The following is a 26,544-nucleotide window of genomic DNA, read 5'->3' on the forward strand; positions in this document are numbered from 1 at the left end:
GAGGTAACTATCTTATTCAAACCACAAGGAAACAGGGACAACTGCACAGTGAAAAGAAAGCAACAGATTTAAATGATAAGAATTTCCCTTACCCAAATAAAACATTGTTTCCAGATGTTTTACCTAACAGTTGAGAGAGAGAAGCCATTCTCTTACAAAGGAATCTAAGAATAGTGGGATAGCTTTGTTTCCCTCATTCAGGTGCATTCAGCTGCTGGGACAAACCAGAGCTACCACCACATAGAGAATTAAAAAAACTCCACACAAAACCACCACCCACAAAATCCTCTCCATAGAACCTGTAGACAGTTCAGAGAGGCTGCCCTAAGAGGCTCAAGGAAAGACACTTGCCGTAGCCAGGGTTGTGCTGTGGGAGAAGCAGAGTAGTGGTTACAACCTAGGCCACCAGGGAGCTTCCACTCTTTAGAAAGGTTTTATGTTGGCACCTTATTTTGCTTTAACATTTTATAGATCGTATTAAAATCCTAAGTAGGAAAACTGTTCCAGAATTACAGTACTTGGGATGCAGGCTAAGCTGCTGTGACCAAGAGAATACTCTCTTGGCTTGAACAAGATAATTACATCTCTCATCCAGCAGACATTCAGGTCAGCCATCCTCCATACAGGTTTTTTCCACTTAGGGTCCAAAGTGGCTGCTCTAAGTCTTATGCACTCTTACCAGTTTATTCTCACCTGCTGCTTTACAGGTGAAGGACTAAGAGAAAACTTTGTCCCTCATTTCTCCGAGGGAAATTCAGGAGGCTTTTCCTTCTTCCACTAGTATTTCTTTTTCTGTTCATCATCTCTGGGAGCACAGTTAAGATCATTCAAAGGTGCTCAAACCAGCACAGGAGAGAAAAATCTGTGTGGTACATACTACAGTGAGGAAAGCTCATCACACCTCAGAGACGGCTGACGAGGCCACACCTGTGCCATTTGTCCGGCCAGCAGTCAGCTTGTGCCCTGCATGCTCTTGGGTGAGACGTCCTCCTAAATTCCTCTCTACTCAATCTCCCTAGTTGGTTACCAAGGAAAAGAAGAAAACTTCTAAGGGGAAGTATGTAGTTGCTACCACTTTCCAGAAGTTAGTATGATTTTTGGTTATTTTCCCCCAAAACTCACTTCTAGCTCTTCATTCTGTCTCTGTAAATCTTCCAAGATGATCTGAAGCTCTTCTTCATCCTCACTCTCACTTTCACTTTCAGAGGAGTATTCCTCAGTTTCACTTCGGCCATGTTGCTGACGACTTTAAAGGTAAGAGATCAAGAAAAACTTTACAAGTAAATAAAATAAGTAAAGGTATGCTTCTTTTAGATTTACCAGGTTTTCATGATTTTACTTACTATACTTAATATAATACCATTCTTAACACTTAACAAATAATAACTTACATGCCTAATTCTTTTACATGAAAGTCTGAGAGTTGGAACAATTATGCTTATGTTTAAGTAAACATTCTTGGAAACTATAGAACCCTTGACTCTCCTTTTACCTCTGAATTTCAGCAATCTCAGCTCTGAGGCGTTCAATCTCTTCTTTTTCTGAGGCAATCTGTCGGCGCAGAAACTGCTCCATGGCTAGAAGCTCCTCCTGTTCAGTCAGGATTTCATTCTCCTAAAATAATGATCATCGTGAACACCTTTGAGAATATGAGTCTAAGGAAATGTCACTTTTTGGGTTCTCAAATGTTGCCCTGAATTCTTTAGACCCGTACACATTATATACAAATTATGGCAAAGCTTGTTGTACTACACAAGCAAAAATCCTGTTTCCTTAATGTCAAGAAAAGGTAAATTAAGTTATTTGGGAGGAATGATGAGATTTTTCTCAAGACAAAATGCCACTTAAGAGTCCCATGTCCTCATTTTGCAAAGGCTCCCTATGAGGCTAACACTGGGCACAAAGCCAAAGTTCAAGTTTTTGCTTCACAGTCCTTTCCAAATGCCGTCCCACCTCTCAGTAAAGAGAGTGTCTATTTTAGGGCCAAAGTGGCCTCCAATAATGTTACCAAGAAAAAAAAAAGACCCAGGAGATGAAGAACTGGTGTTAGCATCACCTTAGAACAGATCTAGTGAAGGGAAGATGTTCACAGAAAGAAATCTTTTCTCCTCGCCACAAGCCACCGTCCTCAACCCATGTCTCCAGAGGTATTTTTTAAATAGTAAATATTCTGCTTTAAAAGAATATGCATTTCTAAAAATTGATAGGATTACCAATTGATAGGGAGAAAATCCCTGTGTCCAAGATTTAGCCTCTCCACCATAAAGAACCAATGCAGAGAAAACTTAGACGGTAGCAGAGATGTAAGGCTATGGCAATGAGAAGTTGGAGGCAAAGGTCTACAGCATTTCTTTCCAAACTACCGTATTTTGCCGTGTATAATGCGCACATTTTTGCCCAAATTTGTGAGGGAAAAATCAGGATGCACATTATACATGGGTAGTACTAATTCCATATCTATATATATGTTTTTAATTCTTTTATTTATGCTTAAGAGTTAAAAGTGTGACTAGAAATTAATAACAATACCCGTACGTAAAATAATAACCTGGAATTGGTTTTGTTGAACTTATGACAAACTTGCAATGACGAAGAATTCTTGGCCTTCTATGATGCGTTAAATTTGTTACCGGTACAAAAAATTTCTTGTACCATAATATGTTAAAAAATAAATACTAAAATTCCTTTTTAATACAAAAAGCAAGTACCTAAATAAACAAATAAAAATTTGAATTAAAAAATTAAAACGGAAGATATTTTTCCCTGAAAGTTTGCGCCAAAAACGTGGGCACACATACACAGGAGTGCATTATACACAGCAAAATATGGTAATAGGTGCCAAGAGTAAAAGTACCTGTGATCAAACTTCAAAGACACTACGATCAAGTTTTAAAATGAACTACTCAGAGCCCCCAATATGCATGAAGAATCTCTCAGAGATATAATTGTAACATTCCCCAGCCGTTTCTAAATACAGACATGTTTATGTTCCAAGAAATATGAGATTGAAAAATTCTGAAGTAAAGGCATAATCTGGAACTTCATTCTCTCTTCAGGGGAAAAGGGTGATGTGTCCCTGCTAGGCAAAACAGTATTTTTCAGAAGTGACAGAAAAGGACTTAAAATTGGTAGGCTTTTGGAATCCCACATACATGAGTTTCTGGAAGCACAGACAGACAACATTGTCAAAGCCTAGACCTTCATTCTGGTTAAACTCGGAATTTCCAGAACAGAGTAAGGTTGACTTGAGAAACTCAGAAAGAAAAAAAAAAACTCATCTTCAGCTCTATTCCTGGAATACAGTAGATACTCAAGAGCTATCTGTCAAACCGATGAGTGAAAATAAGACAACTGATCTCCAACAACTGACTGACTTTCACCTGTGAAGAATAAAATCAAAGTATCTAAAAAGTGATATTAGCAACAACTACCCTGTTTCCCCGAAAATAAGACCTAGCCGGACAATCAGCTGTAATGCACCTTTTGGAACAAAAATTAATACAAGACCTGGTATTATATATATATTACATTATATTATATTGTATTACATTATATTTTATATTAGACCAGGTCTGATAGTAAAATAAGACCAGGTCTTATATTAATTTTTGCTCCAAAAGACGCATTAGAGCTGATGGTCCAACTAGGTCTTATTTTTGGGGAAACGATATCAATTAAAATCTGTATCATTACATTGTATCATTACATTTCAAGGATCCCAAACTTTGATATTAGGAAGAACATGTTTTAAGTATTAAAGTCCAATCTCACTAATATGGAACAAGTACCACTAATCTGTAACTTAGGGAAAATACCTATATCTCAGACCTCTGTGGACGAAATAAAATTAAGTAAAGCATGCAGAACAGTGTCCAGTAAGAAGTTTTCATTCAGTAGAAGATAGTTTCTCCAGCTGAACATTTAAGCAAATACCATATAAAGGTAGGGCCAAACAGCAGGCAGTCCCTCTAAAACCTCGAAATCATTTTATAAGCTTGATTAAAAGACTCAAACCTCTGTAGGTGACCTTCTGAAATTATAATATAAGATGACCATAAAGGGTCTTGCAATACACTGCTGAATAACCAATGGATCAAAGAAGAAATCAGTATCTTGAAACAAATTAAAAATGGAAATACAACATACCAAAACTTATCAGATGCAGCACAAGCAGTTCAAAAAGGGAAGTTTATAGTAATAAATGCCAACATTAAGAAAAAAGAGGCTGGCCCAGTGGCTCAGGTGATTGGAGCACCTGCCGTGCTCCTAACACTGAGGTGGCTGATTCAATTCCCACATGGGCCAGTGAGCTGCGCCCTCTACAGCTAAGATTGTGAACAACAGCTCTCCCTGGAGCTGGGCTGTCGTGAGCAGCTGGAGGTTGGCGTGGGCTGCCATAAGCTGCTGTGTGCTGCCAGGAACGGCCGGCAGCCAGCGTGAGCAGCCGTGGGCTACCATGTGCTGCCATGAGCGGCCGGTGGGCAGCGTGAGCGGCCGGCAGCCGGCGAGAGCTGCCATGAGCTGCTGTGAGTGGCCGACCGACGACTGGCGACCGACTGCCTCAGCCGTAATACCAGCATGGGCCAGGGAGCTGTGTCCTACACTAGACTGAGAAACAATGACTTGAACCGGAGTGGGGGTGGGGGAAGCAGAAGAAGGGGAAAGAGAAAGATCTCAAATAAACAACTTATCTTTATACCTCAATGAACTAGAAAAAGAACAAACTAAACTCAAAATTAGCAGAAGGAAATAAAGATCAGAGCAGAAATAGGTCAAATAGATTTGAAAAAAGATACAAAAAGATCAATGAAACTAAGAGTTGGTTTTTTGAGAAAATAAAATTGACAAGCCTTTAGAGAGGATTCAAATAAAATTGTAAAAGAGGAAACATTATAATTGCTACCACAGAAATACAAAGAATTGTAAGAGACTACTATGAACAAACAAACTGGATAACCTAGAAGAATGGATAAGTTCTTAGAAATATCAGCCTATCAAGACTGAATCATGAAGAAATAGAAAATCTGAACAGACCAATACTGAGTAAGGAGATTAAATCATTAATCAAGTATCTCCAAACTAACAAAAGGCTTGGAAAAGATAGTTTCCAAAGTGAATTCTACCAAATATTTAAAGAAGTAACGTCAACCCTTCTCAAACTCTGCCAGAAAACTGAAAAGGAGGGAACACTCCCAAACTCATTTTACGAGGTCAGCATTATCCTCATACTACAGCCAGACAAGGACCTTACAAGAAAATTACAAACCAATATCCCTGGTGAACATAGATACAAAAATCCTTAACATACTAGCAAACCAAATTCAACACATTAAAAAGATCATACACCATGACCAAGTGGGATTTATCTCTGGGATGCAAGGATGGTTCAACATACTCAAATCAATAAACGTAACACACCAAATTACAGAATGAAGGATAAAAATCATATGATCATCTTAATAGATGCAAAAAAGGATTTGACAAAATTCAACATCCTTTCATGTTAAAAAAAAAAGTCTTGCAGCAAAGTGGTTATAGAAGGAACATCTGTCAACATCATGAAGGCCATATGTCAAGCCCACAGATAACATCATACTCAACAGTAAAAAGTTAAAGGCGTTCACTCTAAGATCAGGAACAAGACACCGATGCCCACTCTCACCACTTCCACTCAATATAGTGCTGGAAGTCCTAGCCAGAGTATTAGACAAGAAAAAGAAATAAAAGGTACCCAAATTGGAAAGAAGTAAAATTTTTTGTTTGCAGATGACATAATCCTATATATAGAAAACCCTAAAGACTCCACCAAATAACTGTTAGAACTAATAAACAAATTCAGTAAAGTTGCAGGATACAAAATCAACATTCAAAAATCAATTACATTTCTTATACACTAACAACAAACTATCTGAAAAAGCAATTAAGAAAACAATTACATTTACAATAGCATCAAAAAAAAAAAAAACTTACAAGAAATTTAAGTAAAGAGGTGAAAGACCTATACACTGAAAACTATAAAATGCTGAAGAAATTGAAGACACAAGTAAACGGAGAGAGGTCCCATGTTCATGGATCAGAAGATATAAAATGTGCATACTACCCAAAGCAATCTACAGATTCACTGGAATCTCCATCAAAATTCCAATCGTGTTTTTCACAGAAAAAAAAACAATCCTAAAGTTCATACAGAATCACAAAAGACTGATAATAGGCAAAGCAATCTTGAACAAAGTGAATGACATTGGAAATATCATACTACCTGATTTCAGTATATATACTACATAGCTATAATAATCAAAACATTATGGTACTGGCATATAAACAGACATATAGACTAATGGAGCAGAATAGAGCGCCCAGAAATAAATCCACATATTTATGGTCAATTGATCTTTGACTAAGTTGCCAAGAACACCAAATGGGAAAAGAGCAGTCTCTTCAATAAATGATGTTGGTAAACTGGTTTTCTGCATGCAAAAGAACAAAACTGGACCCTTATCTAACGCCACATAAATCAACTCAAGATGGATTAAAGATTTAAATGTAAAACCTGAAACTATAAAAACTGTCGAAAGAAAAGATAAAGTTCCTTGACATTGGTCTGGGCAATAACTTTTTTAGATATGATCCCTACAATACAGGCAACAAAAGCAAAAATAGACAAATGAAACTGCATCAAGCTAAAAAGCTTCTGAACATCAAAGAAAACAATCAACAAAGAGACAACCGACGGAATGGGAGAAGATATCTGCAAACCATATATCTGATAAGGGTTTAATATTCAAAATATATAAGGAACTCAAACAACTCAATAGCAAGAAAACAAACAACTGAATTAAAAAATGGGCAAAGAAACTAACAGACATTTCTCAAAAGACACACAAATGGCCAAGAGATATATGAAAAGATGTTCAATGTCACTAATCATCAGGGAAATGCAAATCAAAACCACAAGGAAATATCACCTCATACCTGTCAGAATGGCTATTATCAAAAAACAAAAGGTGTATTGGCAAGGATGTAGAATTAAGGAACCCTTGTACACTCTTAGTGGGAATGTAAATTGATACAGCCATTATGGAAAACAGTTAAGAAGGTTCCTCAAAAAATAAAAAATGTAACAGTAATAATCCAGCAATCTCATTTCTAAATATATATTCAAAGGAAATGAAAATAGGATATTGAGTAAATATATGCACTCCCTGTTCACTGCAGCATTATTCACACGACTCAAAATACGAAAATAACCCAATTACCAACAGATGCTATTTGTGTACACACATACAAGGGAATATTATTCAGCCATGAGAAAGAAATTCTCCTATTTATGATAACATTGATGAACATGGAAGACAATATGCTAAGTAAAAAAGCCAGACAGAGAAAGACAAACATGATCTCACTTATATGTGGAATCTTAAAAAAAAAAGTCAAATTCATAGAAGCAGAGAGTAGAAAGGTGGTTACCAGGAGCTGAGGGGTGGGGAAAGTGGGGAGATGATGTTCAAAAGACACAGAGTTGCAGTTATGTAGGATGAGTAAGTCTAGAGATCTAAAGTACAGGCATGTTGACTATAGTCAATAATACTGTATGGAATACTGGAAATATACTACGATTTCAGCTGCTCTCATCACAAAAGAAAAAGGAGATAATGTCAATTAGTAATCATTTCACAATGTATAGGTATACCAAATCATCATGTTGTACATTTTAAATATATACAATTTTTGTTTTTTTAAAAAAGCTTGCAAGATAGAGAAAAAGAATTTAGCCTACCTGGGCAAGGAGAATATTTATAACTTCTTCATTTTCATTCATTTCTTCTTTGGAAACATCCTCTTTTGAAAGACTGGCTATCTCTTGTGCAATCTTGGTTTCACATTCCTGTCAAGTAAAACAAATGAAAGAGAACTGGTCAGCCTATATGCAACACATATTCAACAAATTCACACCATAACCATTCTAGAAGTTTCATTCTTTCTTAGATTTGAAAAAATAACACTAACAGTCAGATGAACCATCTGGATAGATGGGCATTTGTTATCTGGGTTTGGAAAGTACACTGAAAAATGTGCAATCCTGTTGAATGTGCTCACCATTTCTGGAACCCGTCCATGTAAATTACCCTTCTGTGATACTTTTTTGGGGGTAGGGGGTCGATTTTAAGCATACGATTCAAATAGTTTTGACAAATGTATACAATCAAGTAACCCCCATCTTAGTACAGAACATTTCCACCACCACACAAAATACCCTTGGGCTCTTCCACCATCTGCTGGCCCCCAGCAACCACTGACATGCTTTCCATTGCTATACTTTTTCTTAAGTTTCATATAAATTGAATCTATTAGTAAGTAGTCTTTTTTATTTGGCTTCTTTCACTCAGGATAACGCTTTTACGATTCATCTATTTAATTGTTTGTATCAGTAGTTTGCTGAGTAATATGCCATGATGTGAATGTACCCCAATTTGTTAATTCACTCACCAGCTGATGGATCCTTCCTAGTTTTGAGCTATTATAACTAGAACTATTATGAACATTTTGTATATGCTTTGTGTGTGTATATACTTTCTTAAATACGTAAGAGTGGGATTACTAGGTCATATGGTAATCATGTTTAACTTTACAAGAAACTGCCAAACTGTTTTCCAAAATTACTGTAGTATTTCGCATTACCAAGAGTAGTATAAAAGTTATCAGTTGCTCTACATTCTTGTCAACACTTGGTATTTTTAATTTTGGCCATTCTGGTTGGTGTGTAGTGGTATTTCATTGTGATTTTAATTTGTATTTCCTTAACGACTAATGATATTGGGTATCTTAGCACGTGCTCATTTATTTGTCATCTGCATATCATCTTTTGTAAATTGCCTGTCCAAATTTTTGCCTTTTTAAAATTGAATTCTTACTGTAATAAATATACCACTTTAGTGAGGGATACTGATAATAGGAGAGGATATACATGTGTTGTCAGGGAAGGGGGTATACGAGAACTCTGTACCTTCATCTCAATTTTGCTCTGAACCTAAAAATGCTCTAAGAAAATGAAGTCTAAAAAAAATTGAATTGTTTTGTCTTCTTATTAAGTTGTAAGAGTTTTTATACACACAGGGTTGCCAAAAGAATGTATACAAGTGGACACTTTGGTCAACGTTGCTCAAGTAGTAGTTCGCCGTCATCAGAAGTGTCTGGACACTGATGGTAACCACTTTGAGCACCTCTTGTAATTGCAGAAGTCAAACATGACTTGTATTCATCTTCTGTTATCGGTATATATTGAGTATACAATTTTAATAGTTTTTCTTTCTTAAAATATATATACATTTTTGGGGGACCCTCTGTATATATTCTAGTTCAAGTCTATCAATATGTGTTTTTTACATGTATTTTGACACAGCTCTGGCTTGCATATTCTTTTTTTTTAATAGTGTCTTTTGAAGAGCATGTTTTCAATATTTGATGAAATGTAATTTATCGAATGTTCCTTTTAACAGTCCTATTTAAGAAACCACTGCCAAAGCCAAAGTCAGTAAGATCTTTTGTGTTTTCTCCTGGAAGTTTTCTTTAGGTCTTGGTGTAAGATTCATTTTGAGTTAAGTTTTAATATATGATGTATGGAGTCAAGGTATTTTACATATAGATATCCAATTGTTCCAGCACCATTTGTTAAAAAGAAAATCTCTCCCCACTGAATTGTCTTAGCATCTTTGTTGAAATTAATTGCCTTTATGTGTGTGTGACTATTTCTGCATATTCTATTCTATATGTCTACCCATGATTACTGTAGCTTTACAGTCAGTCTTAAAATCAAATAGTGTGAGTTCTCTACCATTGTTCTTTTTCAAAACTGTTCAGGCTATTCTAGGTCATTTGTAATTCCATGTAAATTTCAGAAGAAGTTGTTAATTTCTACAAAAATCACCAGTTTAGATTCTGATTGAAATTGAATCCACAAATCAATTTGAGAAAACCTAACATCTTCACAATTCTTCTTTTTTTAGGTTCAATATCCAACTGTTCATTGCTAATATATAGAAATGCAACAGACTTTTGCATACCTGATCTTATATCCTACAACCTTGCTAAAAATTCACTTATTCGTTTTATAGATTCCTTAGGATTTCATCTATGGATTGACTTATTTCTGTCTAATCTGTATGCCTTTTTTTTTCTTGCTTTATTGCACTGGCTAGAACAAATCTTCACTACAATGTTGAACAGAAATCCCTGCCTTGTACACCCAATCTCAGGAAAAGCATTCAGACTTTTACCATTAAGTATATTAATCGCAGATTTTTTTGCATGCAATCTTTATCACGCTGAGAAAGCTGTTTGATATGAACTTTTTAAAATCATGATTAAGTGTTGAATTCTGCCAAATATTTTTCTGTATCTATTTGATGTTATCTTGTGGTTTTTTTCTTATTTTTAGTCTGTCAATATAATTAATTATTTACTTCTATCTTTAAAAGTACTTTATTCCTCTAAATTGAAAACAACTTGACAGACATTTTGAGTATTTTGTGAATTAATGAGCAGGCATGAAAATATAACATCAAGAAAATTGGTAAAGGTAATCCATCTCTTTCTGTTATTGGCTCTGGTTTGCTATGTCACGATTCCTTTATTCAAGAGAGATGTAGAAGCAAGACAAATGAAAGCCAAGCCTACATTAACCCTGTTCTAGGTCAGAGATCCTTCATTTAAAGACTGCTGGGCGGGCAGCCGGTTAGCTCAGTTGGTTAGAGCGTGGTGCTCTTAACAAGGTTGCTGGTTCGATCCCCACATGGGCCACTGTGAGCTGCGCCCTCCACAACTAGATTGAAACAATTACTTGACTTGGAGCTGATGGATCCTGGAAAAACACACTTAAAAAATAAATACACGTTTTTTTAAAAAAACGACTACTAGGCAATGCTATATGGTTAACAATTACAACCATGAGGTCTGGTTGGTTAGTCTAAAACCCAATTCTAGGCTGGATCATTGAAGGGAATTAATAGTAATTATAATAATAATGGGTATAGGAAGCAAAATAAAAAGATAATGTAAATAGGAGAAAAGAAGGAAGAAAAATACACAGAGGGCTTCTGTTAATCTGCTAGTTCTGGAGTGCATAATGTGAAAACATCTTATGTTTCCTTTCTGACAACACTATCTTCTATATAAATCTCTAACTTCATAGCAACAAAAGCACACGGGTGTCTTTGTCTTTTAGCACAACCACAGTGGCTCTCCCAGTCTGATAAATGCTAACTAATGTTTCTTGGAAGTACTATTTGGGTTCTGCCATTGAATCTGCATGCAGGCTATAAGAGGGTACAGAGACTTGGGATCTCACCCTTGGTGTGGCTGGGAAACTCACAGTTGCAGAGCCAAGCAACATACACTAAACTAGAAGGGAGATCAAAAGTCTGACTCATGTAGCCCAAACTTAACAGGAGCCATGTGCCACTCTTCCTATTACTAGGTAAAGAAAAAACCCGTGATCTTCAGTACCTCCACGTGTTCCCAAAAAGCTGACACAAATTCCCCAGCAATCTCTGAAATGAATCACTCTCCAGCTGCTTCTCATGCTTGGAAAGCTCTATTAATAAGTACAACCAGGAAATGACAAAACATCTTTTAATAAACTAATTTGTTTAAGCGAAACATTTGCCTGATACCAAACTGAAGGATCAATAATCCAGAATTGGGAACATGAATAAATTTCAGGGACCTTCACTTAAAGAGACATTTGTATTTGTATTTTTTAAAGAAATAAAAGAATATATAAAAGATTCTAGCACATTCTTTTTGTATTTTATTCTAAATATGATGTACCAAAGTAATAAATTCACTCACTTGTCTTTTAGCTTCTCTCAGCTTTCTTTTGAGGGCTGTCAAAATTCTTTGTACTTCCCATAATCTTTCTTCTTTAGATAAATCCTTTACCCCGCCCTGCAGATCTCGATGTAAACAATTCAAAAGAAACTCCTAGAAAACAATACAGCACCCTCAGTAGCAGTCCATGCCGTATCATCTTAATAGCACAAATTATTTTTTGACAATATGACTGAAAAATCATTCTTTCTCGTTTTGCCTGGGCATTGGGTTCTCATTAATTCACATTAGTTCAACAGTAGTTAATTTACACTTTTTCCTCCAACACATCATCAGCTAATCAGAAATGGGAGCTCAGAGCACATAAAAGGGAAGAAAAGCAGGGATTTGATAACAGGTATGCAAATAAAAGACGTAATAATCCAATGTAAGTAAATTTCTTATTTAGTCCTGACTTTCTTATTCAGCTGTGAAACACACACACAGACATAACCAAATAGCAGTTCTCTTTTATCACGTGGGCTGTAAGAGGAAAATGCATAGTGGAAAAGCACAGGATTTGGGGTCTAATCTGGTTTTGCAGATTAGTAACCATGTGACACAGGGTAAGTTATTTAAAATTTTGGTATTCTTATCTGTGAGATATGGCCAATAATAGCAGTCTCATGTGGATAAGTTAACATTTTTGGACTGCCCTGAAACTGTGCTGAGCATCTTTAATGCGTGATCTCATTTATTGTAATCCTCACATCAAAAGAGCCCATTTTAAAATGGGCTCACTGAGGCTTAAGGAGGTTAAGTGATTAGCCTAAAACCAGTCAGTTAATTAGAAGGAGAGCAAGAAGTTAAAGCCACGTCTTTTTATTTCCAATCCTGTGCTCCCTCCACCATCATATCCTACTTAACTGGCATGTAACAGTGCCAGATGAAAATTTCTGGCTTGCGTATGCCGTGAAGAATTGCCTAATATAGCTCCAGAAACACTTTACAAAGTACTCAGTGAACAAGAGTTCTTCATCATCATCATCATCATCATCATCATGTCTCCAAAAGGGTCAGAGTAAAGGTAGGTTCTTTAGGGCTAAAATAAAGCACACAGGCTGAGCTCACAGACCTGTCTTCTGATTTCCTCCTTGATGCTCTCCTGAGTCTCGGGCAGTGTGGGCATAGTGGCCATGTTAGACCAGCGGAGAGGTTTTGTCACTTGCTTTAGTATCACATTTCCAAAGAGCTCTTGCACATGTGTGAAAAACACATATAGGACACGATTGCTAATCTAAGAAAAAATAAAAAGATTTGCAAGAAAACCATTAAAATTATTATTTTATTTCATTTCATTTGTCTATCGCATAGTACGTCCTTCAATCCTGGACCCGTGAATGCAAGTTTTCCTCAGTAGTGACCAGACATGCTTTGCTAAGTAGCAGACAATTTAAAGAAGACAAGGGGAAAATATGAGTTAAGTCATGAACTCAAGCACTCTAAGAAACTAAAAAGAAAAGGATGCAGAAGCTCGTGCCCATCAATTTGTTCTTTCTCAGCACTAAAAAATCTTGTTCTTTTTTCAAGTTATCTTGAGACCGTTTAACACACACAACTAGACCTACTGAAAAATGTGAAGTAAGAGTTACTTCCCCAGTTTTAAAGCTGGGCTGAGAGTTTGCTCTCCAGAAACAAATGCCTTCCGGGCGAATTTGCATAGGCAGTGTTTAAATACGATGCTCATCTGCTAGATCAGGATACTAGGTTGGCTGAAAAGCTAGTAAAAGAAATTACTTTCTACCTAAGATTTACTCTTACAACACAATTGAATCTTCTATGATATTATCATCCTTATTATAATAATATCAAGTAACATTTTTTACCAAAATTGTTTAACAACATTTACCAAATCCTGACTAATCTGAATGATTACACTGAAACCTGAGAAAGATTTTGCTTCCAAAATATTATCAATGAGCAATGAAAGAATCTTTAGTAAAAGAAAACACACTCTTACACAGTGTGTTAACAATGACTAATAATAACACAGTATGCTGGCCAAAAGGAAAGCTTAAAATAAAAAAATACAGCCATCATCTCATTTTTTTGCTTTTTGCATTTGGCCTGAGTCAAGTATCAGTAACTCTAATTAAAGGAAAACATACGCTCCAAGGCAGCACCAAGTGAGCAGCAATACATTAAGGCAAGTATTTTTGTTATAAAGAGATACCAATTAACACAATACCCAATTCCCTGAAATGCCTCCTCAGATTAAAAGTCTATAAAAGATTTCTCTAGGATCCATCTTTATGAATGAAACCCTCAGGTTAAATCCCGGACCAAACAAATGTTAGGTTCCTTTGTGCCTGACTCTGATATGTGTGTGTGATATAATTAAACAATAAGACTGTTTGAAGAAATAATTGGAATCTTTAAAATTCTAATGATGAATTCTGTAACTGCAGCTACCACGGGCTCCTCCTCCAGTAATGACAGACCACGGTCATTAAAAACGGGTTGATAAGCCCACACCAAATACTGTACAATATTCATATTACATAGTTCAAGCCAAAGGGCAAATAAGCTCATTATCCTATATGTCGACACTGTCCATATTGTGAAAGAAAAAGACCAATATTCAGGCTAAATAAACCATTATCTACTTTCGCCATATGCAACTCAGTAATGAGAATGTTCCCCCGACTCCCCAGGGCCAGCATCAGAGGGCACATGTACCTGAACGGTTGGGCTGAGCACTATAGAAATGTTCTGTATATTCATTTTTGTTTCCAGTTCCTTCGCAATAACATGGTCCATGTGCACGATCAGCCAGGAAATCAGAAGATAGTTACATTCTGGCAGTTCTTTCAGTAAGCGCTGGAATTCCTGCACTTTCTCACTCTCTGTGCTCCTCCCACAAGCCTCTTCAAAGCGAGGCATAAGCTCTTTGGTAAGCAGATTTTCCGGAAGGTCTCGCAAATACTGCTTCAGCAAACTGGCTACAGTATTAGGCTCATATTCTTCCAAATTTGGAGTCTCCTCTCTGTCATAGGCTGCTTTCAGCTCATCCACCTTTGATTTAATTCCTTAAAACATTCAAATTCAGAGAGAAAAAAAATCAAACAGCTTTCTTCACCACTGCACCCACCGGTGGGGTGGGATCTGAGAAAAGCTAATCTGACAATAACAAATCTCTAGTTATGAAATATTTATCTGCACAAGGTTCACACAATTCCTCTGTAAACAAGATAATATAAATGACTACACATACTTGGAGGGTGAATTTAACCATAAGCTAAATGATAATGGAAAAACTCAACATTCAGAACAACAGTCATAGCAACCATGAATATATTACGCAAACACGCCAACTGACTCAGGGAAAAAAAATTGGTTTTAATTTAAAGATAAGTGAAACTTCAGGCAAAAACTATAATCTAAGCATAAATTTTGCTCTACACAGACGGCCAAACTGCTTTTTCTAACTAGTCACAAGACTGACAACATAAAACTAACTCAGTGTATATAAACATGTTTCAAAAAAGTTGTGGGTACTTTTTTTAAAATAAAAATTGTATCACAAATGCAAAAGATAAGTTTGCTATCTAAACAAACTTCTTGCAAATTATTCTCCATTAAGTAATTCCCATCTAATTTCTATTTTTTAAATTTGAGTCCTTTACATGTTTTCTTAATCTGGACCAAAAAAAGGTGAAATTTGTGTTTCTAAAATAAAATTGTTTTGCTTTTGTTACTGGACAGAAAGAAACACTGACACACAAAAACGAACGTTTTTCAAAATTATATAACTTTTTAAGTCTCTAGTCCAATCTGCATTTAAATGACACAATTCAGTGACAGTGCACTCATAAGAGTACAAAGTAGCTTTCGTTGTTTTCAATATTTAAAACTTTGGGCCAATTATTTGAAACAAGCCACAACTTAAAGCTGAGAGACTATAACAGTAAATGTGAATACTCAACTGTCATTTAATCTGAACAGTATTTTAGAATCAATGGTACTTATATCTGGGCTTTGGCATTATTTTATGTGAAAACCTTTTAATGGCATCACAATAAATCTGTAACTTATTTATCCAGCATTGACAAAAGAAATCAGTAACTCCAAATTTGAAAATAATGAATTTTATTTTTGTATAATTTCTATTTTGAGGCAGAAAAGTTAGAAAATAATTTCCATTTTCTTATTATGAAAATATGAGTGAAAACACAGTGAATGCTAACTGTAGTTGAAATTCTTGGCAAAGACCTCCTCTCTCTTTCATGTATATTTTATACATATCTACTTTGTCTCCCAACAGTGCCTACCCAGAAAATTACACAAGTGAACAACTGGAATATGTCTGGTTTGTCATTACTCTGAAACTGTTATCAAAATGGACCCTTCAAATAAAGCATCCCAGGTAGAGAAAGAGCGTATGCAAAATGATATATTAGCTTTAAACTGGAACTTACATATGAATAAGTGAGAACCAAAAATTTCCAGGAGAAAATATTATTAGCTTTCAAAATGAAAAGTCATAGCCATAAACTGTAGCCATTGGTGCGCTGAACGCAGCACACTGCCAGAGCTTAAAAATAAAAAAACTGATCCAAGCAGGAGTTCAACCTCAGGGAGTCAACAATCAGGGAACAACTCAGTTTGCATGCTTTGACACACAAAGAGGAGCTCTGCAACTTTAATTCTCCAAAAGAATACAAACATCAAAAATATAATATTGTATGTCAACTGTAGATGAAAAAATTTTTTAATTCAAAAAAAAGGTCAAAGACAAAAGAAGTTTTTGAAAAAAGCTATAGAAACTCTTCACAAACTTTTACCTAAAACAAAATTTCTTCATCCCTATCAAAATGATGTGAGAGAAATAGCCTATGTTAGTACTGTCTAAATCTTTAAAAATCAATTCATCATAAATTCTTAAAAGTAAAATTTTTAATTTCATGTAATTATGTTTACTTTTATGTTACTAAGGAGTTATAGATTCAAATTCAATTTTTAATTTATTTTCTATAAAATAGTAGCATTTTAGCCAAAATACTCTTAAGTGATAACTTGCTATCTATGGGGTTATGTAAAGGTTTCCCCAATTATCATAAATGCCTGCCCTTTCTCAACAAAACTTAAATATCAAATCTACCTTGTAGAAACGAGTATGAACCAATTAAATGAAAAAATTAAGTCTAATTTCTTTATATATTCTAAATGTGTATGAATACTTCATCATGAAAATAGGTGTGACCGACAATAAATTGTATAAAATAAATCTGTAGTACCAAGACATTGAATTATGAAAATGTAACGACTTGGAACACGTTGCCACAGGTCAGGACTTCCATCCTATACCAACACAAGTCATGCTGCTTTGTAAGAAATGAAATCTTTTTACTTTACATAGCATACATTTTGCTTGATTTCAGACACCCAATATGAATTACATTCTTGCCAAATATGAAATTTAAATTTTCATATATGTGGAATGCAGAAAAATGGAAAATCAATTTCACTAACATATGTAATAGCTGCACACGGCTGACAGAAGCATTCACATTTGGGGCCTCAAGAGTCAGCAAATAACATTTCATGTCCCTTAGCTAACTCAGAAAATACATCATATGATTGTGTCAATAAATGTATCTCTTGGCCAAGAAGCATCTTTAACCCGTATTTCCTGCCGTTTCCTGCGGAGCTCCCTCACAACACTGAGCCCTGGCTCCGAGACGGAAGAAGGTGAGAAGGAAAAGCATTCTGAGTGCACACAGCTAAAGGACACCACTGTGTGCTTCGCTTCTTCTCACTCCAGGCTGCTGCAAGCTGTGATCAGCTCACGTGTAAAACTGCCTCTCTCTCTCTCTCTCTCTCTCTCTCTCTCTCTCTCTCGGATTTTTGTTCAACTGGAAGAATCAAGGAAATGACTAAGGCTTAGGACCCATGTCACAATTTTCCTCACAAGTTAATATTTTTCCTTCCTTTGAAAAATGGTAATGAATTTAATTTTTAAAAACCACCAAGACCATATCCCCAATACCTGAAACTCTGTAGATGCCTTCACACTTCATGCCATACTTCTCTACATAATCTATACATTCACGGAAAACTGCCGGCAGTCGAATGCCGTCATACGTCATGGTCCTCTCCGCTGCATCAGCCAAAGGAATTCCAAAAATGGGTTTGAGATTCAGAACATCAATCTGAGGCACCTCTGGCTCCTGAATTGGCTTCTTCTTTTTCTTCTTTTCCTTCCACTGTTTAACAACATCAGCGGCTGTCAAGTCTTTTGACTTCTTCTCTTTATGTTTTTCTTCTTTGTGCTTTTCTTCTTTATGTTTTTCCTCTTTAGGTTTCTCTTTTATTTTAAAATCCTTCTCTTTCTTTTTAGAAAAGCTGGGCTTCTTGAAAACATGGATTCCCTTGGATCTCTTCATTTTGGAAGGACTTTCAGCTTCATCTCCAGAGCTATCTTCCTGAAAGGCAGCATAGCCTTCAGCTGCCAAAGAAATGCAGAGTGTACGTTATATGTCTGTTTAACATAAAATTGTCCATATGCTTTTTAAAAACAGGACCGAAAAAAAAAAAGTGCCACCTAGCAATAGCTAACTAGTTTTTCACTCGACGGCCAAGCCCCCCTGGGTACTCCCAGCAAAATGAAATACTGACATGAAATCTCCTGACCACAAGAGGGCGACATACACAGAACCAGTTATCCTCGCAACAGTAGGTGGTGAAAACTGGTTTTTCTTTATATATGTGCTTAAGTGGAATTTTGGCAAGCCAAGTATTATAAATATACAAGAAAGGCTCTACACAGAATTGCTAATGGAAAGAATCCACCTATAAAAGACAGCACTCTTTCATCATCCAAATCATCTCCTCTAACTTTATTTAGCTCAGATTTTTTCGTATTTGGTCTCTTTAATTTTAGAGTCCATTTCAAACCATGACAAACTGCACTGCTGTTTAGATGCTCTAGTCATTCCCGTATCACACTTCGCTCTCCTGTCACTAACTTTTAAGTTCCTTGCGGAGACTGCAGCAGGAACTGAAAACTCATGTGGGTGAAGGACAGAACCAGGAAATTCCTTAATCTCCAGAGGTGGCCGAACAAGGCAGCCCACTTCCCTGCCTCAGAAGCCCTGGTTTTCACACACTGACAATTGCTTTCTGTCATATCAGAGTTATCCTAGTTTTGTTTTTTTAACATCTATAACTCTATTTTATTTAGCCAGCTACTTTACTAGCTATTTTATAACAAAGATTAAAGATATTTCCTAAATACCTCTCTGATCAAACCCCACACTAACCAGGATGGCAGAAATCTTAATACTACCATGACATATAGTAACTGGAGTTCTCAGACACTGCTGGTGGAAGTGTAAACTGATATAACCACCCTAGGAAATTGTTGTAGAATCTACTAATGCTGAAATAAGCAGAGCCTATGAGCAAGCAATTCCACTGCCAGGCATATACACAACAGAATGCATAAACATGTACAACAATGTTCACAGAAGCTCTATTCATGACAGTCAAAAACTGAAAACAACCCAAATGACTAGTAACGGTAGAATGGATAAATAAATTCTAGTGTTTCTATGTATTAATGTAATGAAACAAAATCCAGCAATAAAAACGAACAAATTACTGCCACATGAAATAACATGGATTAATCTAACAAACATAACATTGGGCAAAGGAAATTAGACACAGAAGAAAATCTGCCTCTATTTACATGAGAATAAAACAGGCAGGATCTGGCTATCCTAAAAGAAGTTTCCCTTTGGGAGCTGTAGGGGATTCCCTTTGCAGGGGCAATGAAAGGGAATTTCGAGGGTGCTCATAACGCTCCATTTCCAGATCCCTGCCATAGTTACACAGGAGTATCCATTTTGTGGTGACTCATCAAGCTGTACACAATTTGTGCAATTCTATCTGAATATTATGCTTCAAACTAAGTTAACTTAAAAATACTGTGAAACTCAAAATAAAGCAATACTTAAACCACTTCATTTGCTTTTAACATACTAAAGACCTATGCTTAAACAATTCATCCTCCCTATTGAACAGAACTATAAATGAATGCATCACGGCATTTGCTTAAGACAAATGAATAATTACTTTTATCACAGTTCCAATAAAGTGTACCCCAATTGGCCTATACAACCAATCCAAGAAAACAAGATTCAATAAAGGCAAAATGCCAATAACTCCTTTTCATGCTATTTTACATGACGACTTTAAGAAACTTCCACCAGAAAACTATACTATTTCTGGAAATACGGCATTTTTGTGAAAGACCCTAAAATGTAACTCTAGTATACAAAAATTGAGACCTTGAAAAATAAAGAACAAAAAATACCAAGCAGGCATCTTTGGACATATTTCTAGAAGATGGCAGGTACATTAGTTTATCTAAAGCATAGAGAAAAATGACACTTACTCCTTTTTTCCTTTTTCTTAAATTTTCCTTTTTTCTTCCCATAGTCTTTCTCATCATCAGACACTATATCAGGAGGCTCATGGAGGCTGTCATGGGGAGGCGAGGGCTCACCAGTGCGGTACAATCCAGGAAACTTCGTGGGGCTGATCTCCTCAGAGCTGGGGGTTCGGGTGAGACCACTGCCATGTTCCACCCTGCGGTGTTCACTGGGGCTGCTGGTGGGGGGCAGGAAGCACTCAGTCATTCTGCCTCCCTGATGAGACAGTGAAGAGGGCTTCTCTGTTACCTATCCATTACACCTAGACAGACAGACGGAAAAAAGATCATCTGAGTCATCTAACACCAACCAAAGCAGAAAACCACCACAAACACACAACACGGCAATTAACCTTGCCATTTACAAAATAGGTTTTCATTATCCTCCTTTAAAAAGACGCTTTCATTTTATTATCTCAAGTTACATTCCATGCATCATATATGTTAGTTCTCAAAGAGTTAAAAGCCCTGGGATCTGCAAGTATTAGAAAAATAAACCAAATGAAAATCAGAGCACAGTACTCAAAGTAGAATACAGAGTTCCTTTTAAAAAGAACTCACGGTTGTAAAGGACTTCATGTTGATTGCTATCCAATATAAAATCTTGTTTTTCTTTAAGCTATGACCAAACAATTATAAATTACAAAGACTATTTATATAACTACACATGAATAGTTTAGTATCAAAATTAAAATTTACAATACAGTTAAAATGATATATTTAATGATTCACACAACTACAGATCATTACTACAGGTCTATGTTGCAAGCAATTAGTTCATGTGTCGATAAACTTTTATTTTGTATTACAGTTACCTCATTTGCTCAATTTAAAATACAAACAAAATAGATTTCACTAGAATGACACTACAAACATTAAGAATTCAAGGCCTGTTTGCATTTTTTTCTTCTTTAGATGGAGGGTACATAGTCAAAGTACTGTGTTCATAAATTGCCTAGATTATTTCTTATGATATTCAATTGAAATACTATTGGAATCATTTGCTTCTCTTTGTACTCACTTTTAAGGTTATTTTGCAATTTAAAATACTCATAAGCTTTAAATAACAAGACTGATAAATCTGACCGTAACAAAGTCAAAAGACAAGCAAATGTAAAAAAAAAAATGCAAATTGTAACCAAGAGCTAATTTCTTTAAAAAGCAGAGTTCTTACAAATCAATCAAAATATAAACAAATCAAGAGACCTGCACAAAGCATGTGAACAAGTGAACAAACAATTCATAGAAAAATGACTCATACCTGTACGACAACAATGTTCAACTACAATTATAATCTTTAAAACACGTTACTATTTTTCTAACATCAAACTAGCGAAGAACAAAAAAGCTGTGTAACAGCCCGTGTTGGTAAAGATATGAACAGGGATTCATATCTACTAACAGGGCAAGTATAAATTAGCACAATCTTTTTTGAAAAGCAAGTTGGTAATATCCATCAAAATTTTGAATGTATTTTCTTTGACCCAGGAATTCCTTTCAGAAACTCTCAGATATACTTTTACAAGAATTCAAAAATGCACACATGAAAATATTCACTTCAGCACTGTAAAAGCAAAAACAAAATAATCTAAATGACTATCAATAGATCAGTTACGTTATAGTCTATCCAAATACAATACACAGAATTTCTGACAGCATGTAAGAAATAGTTAACCACTGTTACAATGGAAGTGGTAAAAGGAGAGGGAGAGAGATATTTCAATTTTCCATTTTATCCCTTCTATATAGTTTGAACCTTACCATGTCCGTGTTACTTTTTATTATCATTTTTAAAAATGAACAGGCCATCTTTTTTTTAACCTTATAAAAATACAGCTTTAAAAATCACGTTTTTGATAATATTTAATAATGTGGGGGGAAAATTTTATTTACAGCACATCATCAATTTTTTTAATATATACATATGCAAAAATTGTAATAAAAGAACATTAATAATGATTCCCTCTGAAATCGAAGATTATGTGACCTAATTTTTTTCTTTACTTTTCTGCATTTTATAAATTTTCTACCCAATATGCATTATTATTTGTATAATCACGAAAAGCATTAAAAATAGGAGGAAGTTCTATTAAAGGATCTATTAGCATCACTATAATTCTTCTGTTTTTCTTGATGAGCCCTGACTTTTACCTATCATTAAAAAAGAAAAACACATTTTATTTTTCTTTTAATTGGAGGCATTCTAATTTTTTACAGTCATGAGATTTGAGAGTTTAGAGGGAGCTAGAGCCAACCAGCATTAACAGTTACATGGTATGTTACAGATGAGGAAACTAGAGCTCCAAAGACCAAGGAAGCCAAAACACAGCTGCCGACAAGGAGCACAGCTTTACACTCCAGATATAAAACAGCTTGTAAGCATCCCATGCACATGGATCCATTTTGTTTTATGCTTCTCCCACTTGGCATTGCTGTCTTCACTCCCTGAAACCCAGTACTTCCTCCATGGCTAATTCATACTCATCGTTTAATATTAAGCCTGCAAATGGGCACAAAAAATCTTTCTGGAATGACAGAAATGTTCTAGATTTGGATTGTGGTGAAGGTTACATAAACTTGTAAATTTATGAAAAAATCATTGAATTGTATAATTAAAGTGGTTCAACCTTATGGTATGTAATTTACACCACAATAAAGCTATTCAAAAAAAAAAAAAGTACCAGCAACACTTTCTCCGGGAATCCTCCCTCATGACCCTCTCTGTCCAGTCTAAGCTATAGATACTCCTTTTCTGTCCACCCAGAATCTCCTGGACACACCTCTACAATGCATGTATCATGATGGATGTATGTGTTTTAATTACCTATGCACGTATCTATCGTGCCCAGTAATTTGTAAGCTCCAGCATTAACACAACACAGGGCATACAGGAAGTACTCAAATGTTTACTTAATAAACTAATTATAGTCTCTTCTATGTTCTCAACATGTTGTGTGTGTACTGCTGATGAGACAAAGATTAGAAGAAATAAACCTGGCCCTTGGCCTTAAATTTTAATTAAAGAAACAAAGAAAGGGTATCCAAATTTTACTTGAGTTCCTGTGACTTCAAGAACTTTCAGATACGATAAGTAACCTTAGCACATTCTGAGAGAAACATAGTATTTTTCCATGTTTACAAACGGGAACTAACTAAGGCTCAGAGAACTAAAGCAACTTACCCTAAGTCATACATCAAGTAAGTGGTAAAACTGGGATCTGTTTGACTCGAAACACACATTCTTTCCACTAAACTGTCATATAGCTATACATACACAAAAGGGAGTAAGTATATTTATGCCAGGAGGAACCGCGTGGTTATACACAAGCAGAAACACGGGGCTTATCATGAGAATGGCAAGCAGGCTGGTCTGACTGGAACAGTTTCTGCGAAGGAACAATGGCAAAGGAGATGAAAGACAAGGCAGGCTCTCAACTGAACGCCGAGATGAGGAGTTCAGACTTGATATGGGATTCATTTCCAATTCCAAAGCCAGAAATGACAAAGTTAGGGCTAAAAGTAGTTAAGTGCAGGAATACAAACAATTTTTTTTTAATTATTAATTAATGTACCCTTTCTTCCTCCCCCCCACCCCGCCCCACCCCGTTCAAGCTGTTGTTTCTCAGTCTAGTTGTCTAGTTGTGTAGGACCCAGCTTCCTGGCCCACGCTGGTATTAGGAGCCTTGCGCTCCCCGCAGCGCAGGTCGCAGGTCCCTGGTCTGCTGCTCACAGCAGCTCATGGCAGCTCACGCCCAGCTCCAGGGAGAGCCGTTGTTCACAATCTTAACTGCAGAGGGCGCAGCTCACTGGCCCATAAGGGAATCGAACCAGTGACCTCAGCGTTAGGAGCACAGCGCTCCAACCACCAGGGCCACCTGGCCGGCCACACCAGATTTTGATCATTCCCTTCTCCATGTTCCTACAGCATTTTGCAAGTTATATGTATGTGCACATGTCCTCCTAGTTCACAATTACCATTATTCAGTTTCCACACAAGATTAACAAAGAAGTTTTACACAGAAAGCGCTTACTAAATTATCTTGCAAAAACTATTCAAAAGAAATATTGACTTGATTCACCTATAATTGTGAATGAATGGAAGAAGGGCAAGCAGCTAAAAGGAAACAGGAAGGAGTGAGAGCCTGAATGTAGGATTTATTAAGGAACAACGTGTTTGCATTAGAACACACTGTTTTGAGCACTAGGAATTATAGCAAGTCTAAACTTCACTGAATAAAAGTGCAGAAGAGAGAGGCCTGTATGGTCCAGGGTAAATTTAAGTATAAACAGCCAAAGGTAAGAAAATAAAACAAATCACAAAAATTATAAATTCCTACTTCTGGCAAGAGAACAGCTGTAAATTTACCTACATCTCAAGAAAAAATACTTAACCCTATTCCTCCTAGTAAACAGAACAAAAACTCCTGGATAACAGATTTAAAAAGAAAATAAAAAACAAACTAACAGGTAAAGAGAAGAAGACAGACAGGATAAGCATCTCAGAATCCAAGAACAACACATTCGTGAGTTCCCTGAATTTTATTTCTGCATCTACATCACAGACTTGGACCTCAAGAAGCCAGAAACCCAAAAACACTGATGGGCACAGATAAAACAACCACAACAAAAGACTGCTCCCTCTAGCCAAATTGCCAGGAAAGAAACTGCTTTGCAAGACAGAAAACTTTTAGATAGTAATGGTCTACTCCAGCCAAACAGCACAGTAAGGTTAAAAGCAAATAAATGGAAAAAACCATACAAACACATACAAGAAAGGTGAAGTGACTATAATTTCAGACAAAGCAGACTTCAAAAAGAGAAGTATTGTCAGAAATAAAGAAGGTATTCCCACAATCACAACAGATATAATTCTACACATGTACATGCCTAATAACAGAGCTTCAAATACATGAAACAAAAACTGACAGAACTAAAAAACAGATGAATTTCCAATTATTATTACAGAACTACTCTCAGTAAATGACAGAACAAACAGACAAATATCTGAGCTAGGACACAAAAAACACAAATCATCAAAGCTCAAGTTGATAAATTAGATGTCATCACAATTTAAAACTTCTACTCTTTGAAAGAAAATCAAATTAGGAAAGCTAAATGGCAAGCCACATACTCAATGAAAATATTTGTAATACATATAGCTGCCAAAGAACTCATTTCTTCAGAAAAAATGAGTGTGTGTGTATAAATACTATATATAACTGATTTATAAGATCTTATATATCTGTAAGAAACATATCTTATAAATCAGTAAGACAAGTAATTCAAAGAATAATGAGAAAAATATATGAACGGACATTTCACCCAAGAAAATGCACAAATAGTCAAAAAGCACATGAAAACAATGCTCAATATCAATACTCATTAGGGAAGTGCAAATTCCAACCACAACGACCCAAAATCTATGGGATGCCGCGAAAGCAGTCCTAAGAGGGAAATTCATAGCTTTGCAGGCCTACCTAAAGAAACAAGAAACATCACTAATCAACAGTTTATCTTCACATTTAAGGGATTTGGAAAAAGAACAGCAAAATAAGCCCAAAGGGAACACAAGGAAGGAGATAATAAAGATCAGAGCAGAAATAAATGAAATAGAAACCAGAAAAACAATACAAAAGATCAATGAATCCAAGAGTTGGTTCTTAGAGAAGATAAACAAAATCGACAAACCTTTAGCCAGACTCATTAAAAAAAAGAGAGAGAGGACCCAAATTAATAAAATCAGAAATGAAAGAGGAGAAGTGACAACGGACACTGCAGAAATACAAAGAGTTTTAAGAAGTTACTATGAGCAACTATATGCCAACAAATTTGACAATTTGGAAGAAATGGACAATTTTCTAGAGGCGTACAACCTTCCAAGGCTAACTCAAGAAGAAACAGAAAACCTGAATAGACTGATTACCACCACGGAAATTGAATCAGTAATCAACAGTCTCCCAACAAACAAAAGCCCTGGACCAGATGGCTTTACAGGTGAATTTTACAAAGCGTTCAAAAAAGAATTATCACCAATTCTCCTCAAGCTCTTCCAAAAAATCCAGGAGGGAAGACTCCCAAACACTTTTTACGAAGCCACTATCACCCTGATCCCAAAATCAGACAAAGACACCACAAAAAAAGAAAACTACAGGCCGATATCTTTAATGAACATAGATGCAAAAATCCTCAACAAAATATTAGCAAACAGAATTCAGCAATACATTAAAAAGATCATTCACCACGAT

The 26,544-nt window shown here is 35.9% G+C and overlaps 1 protein-coding gene across 1 annotated transcript in view; it reads right to left on the reverse strand.

Moving 5' to 3' along the window:
- RALBP1 (ralA binding protein 1) overlaps positions 1-26,544 on the reverse strand; it is a 62,890-nt gene that overhangs the window by 2,772 nt on the left and 33,574 nt on the right. The window contains exons 2-9 of the mRNA XM_033087521.1: positions 20,264-20,562; positions 17,855-18,313; positions 14,545-14,894; positions 12,941-13,102; positions 11,848-11,979; positions 7,778-7,885; positions 1,493-1,614; positions 1,123-1,246 (exon numbers count right to left, since the gene is read on the reverse strand). Coding sequence (XP_032943412.1) covers positions 1,123-1,246; positions 1,493-1,614; positions 7,778-7,885; positions 11,848-11,979; positions 12,941-13,102; positions 14,545-14,894; positions 17,855-18,313; positions 20,264-20,507 — 1,701 coding nt within the window. The 5' untranslated portion in view covers positions 20,508-20,562. The remainder of the gene's footprint in view (positions 1-1,122; positions 1,247-1,492; positions 1,615-7,777; positions 7,886-11,847; positions 11,980-12,940; positions 13,103-14,544; positions 14,895-17,854; positions 18,314-20,263; positions 20,563-26,544) is intronic.

The sequence above is a fragment of the Rhinolophus ferrumequinum genome, chromosome 19 (genome assembly GCF_004115265.2).
Source record: "Rhinolophus ferrumequinum isolate MPI-CBG mRhiFer1 chromosome 19, mRhiFer1_v1.p, whole genome shotgun sequence".
Taxonomy (NCBI): Eukaryota; Metazoa; Chordata; class Mammalia; order Chiroptera; family Rhinolophidae; genus Rhinolophus; species Rhinolophus ferrumequinum.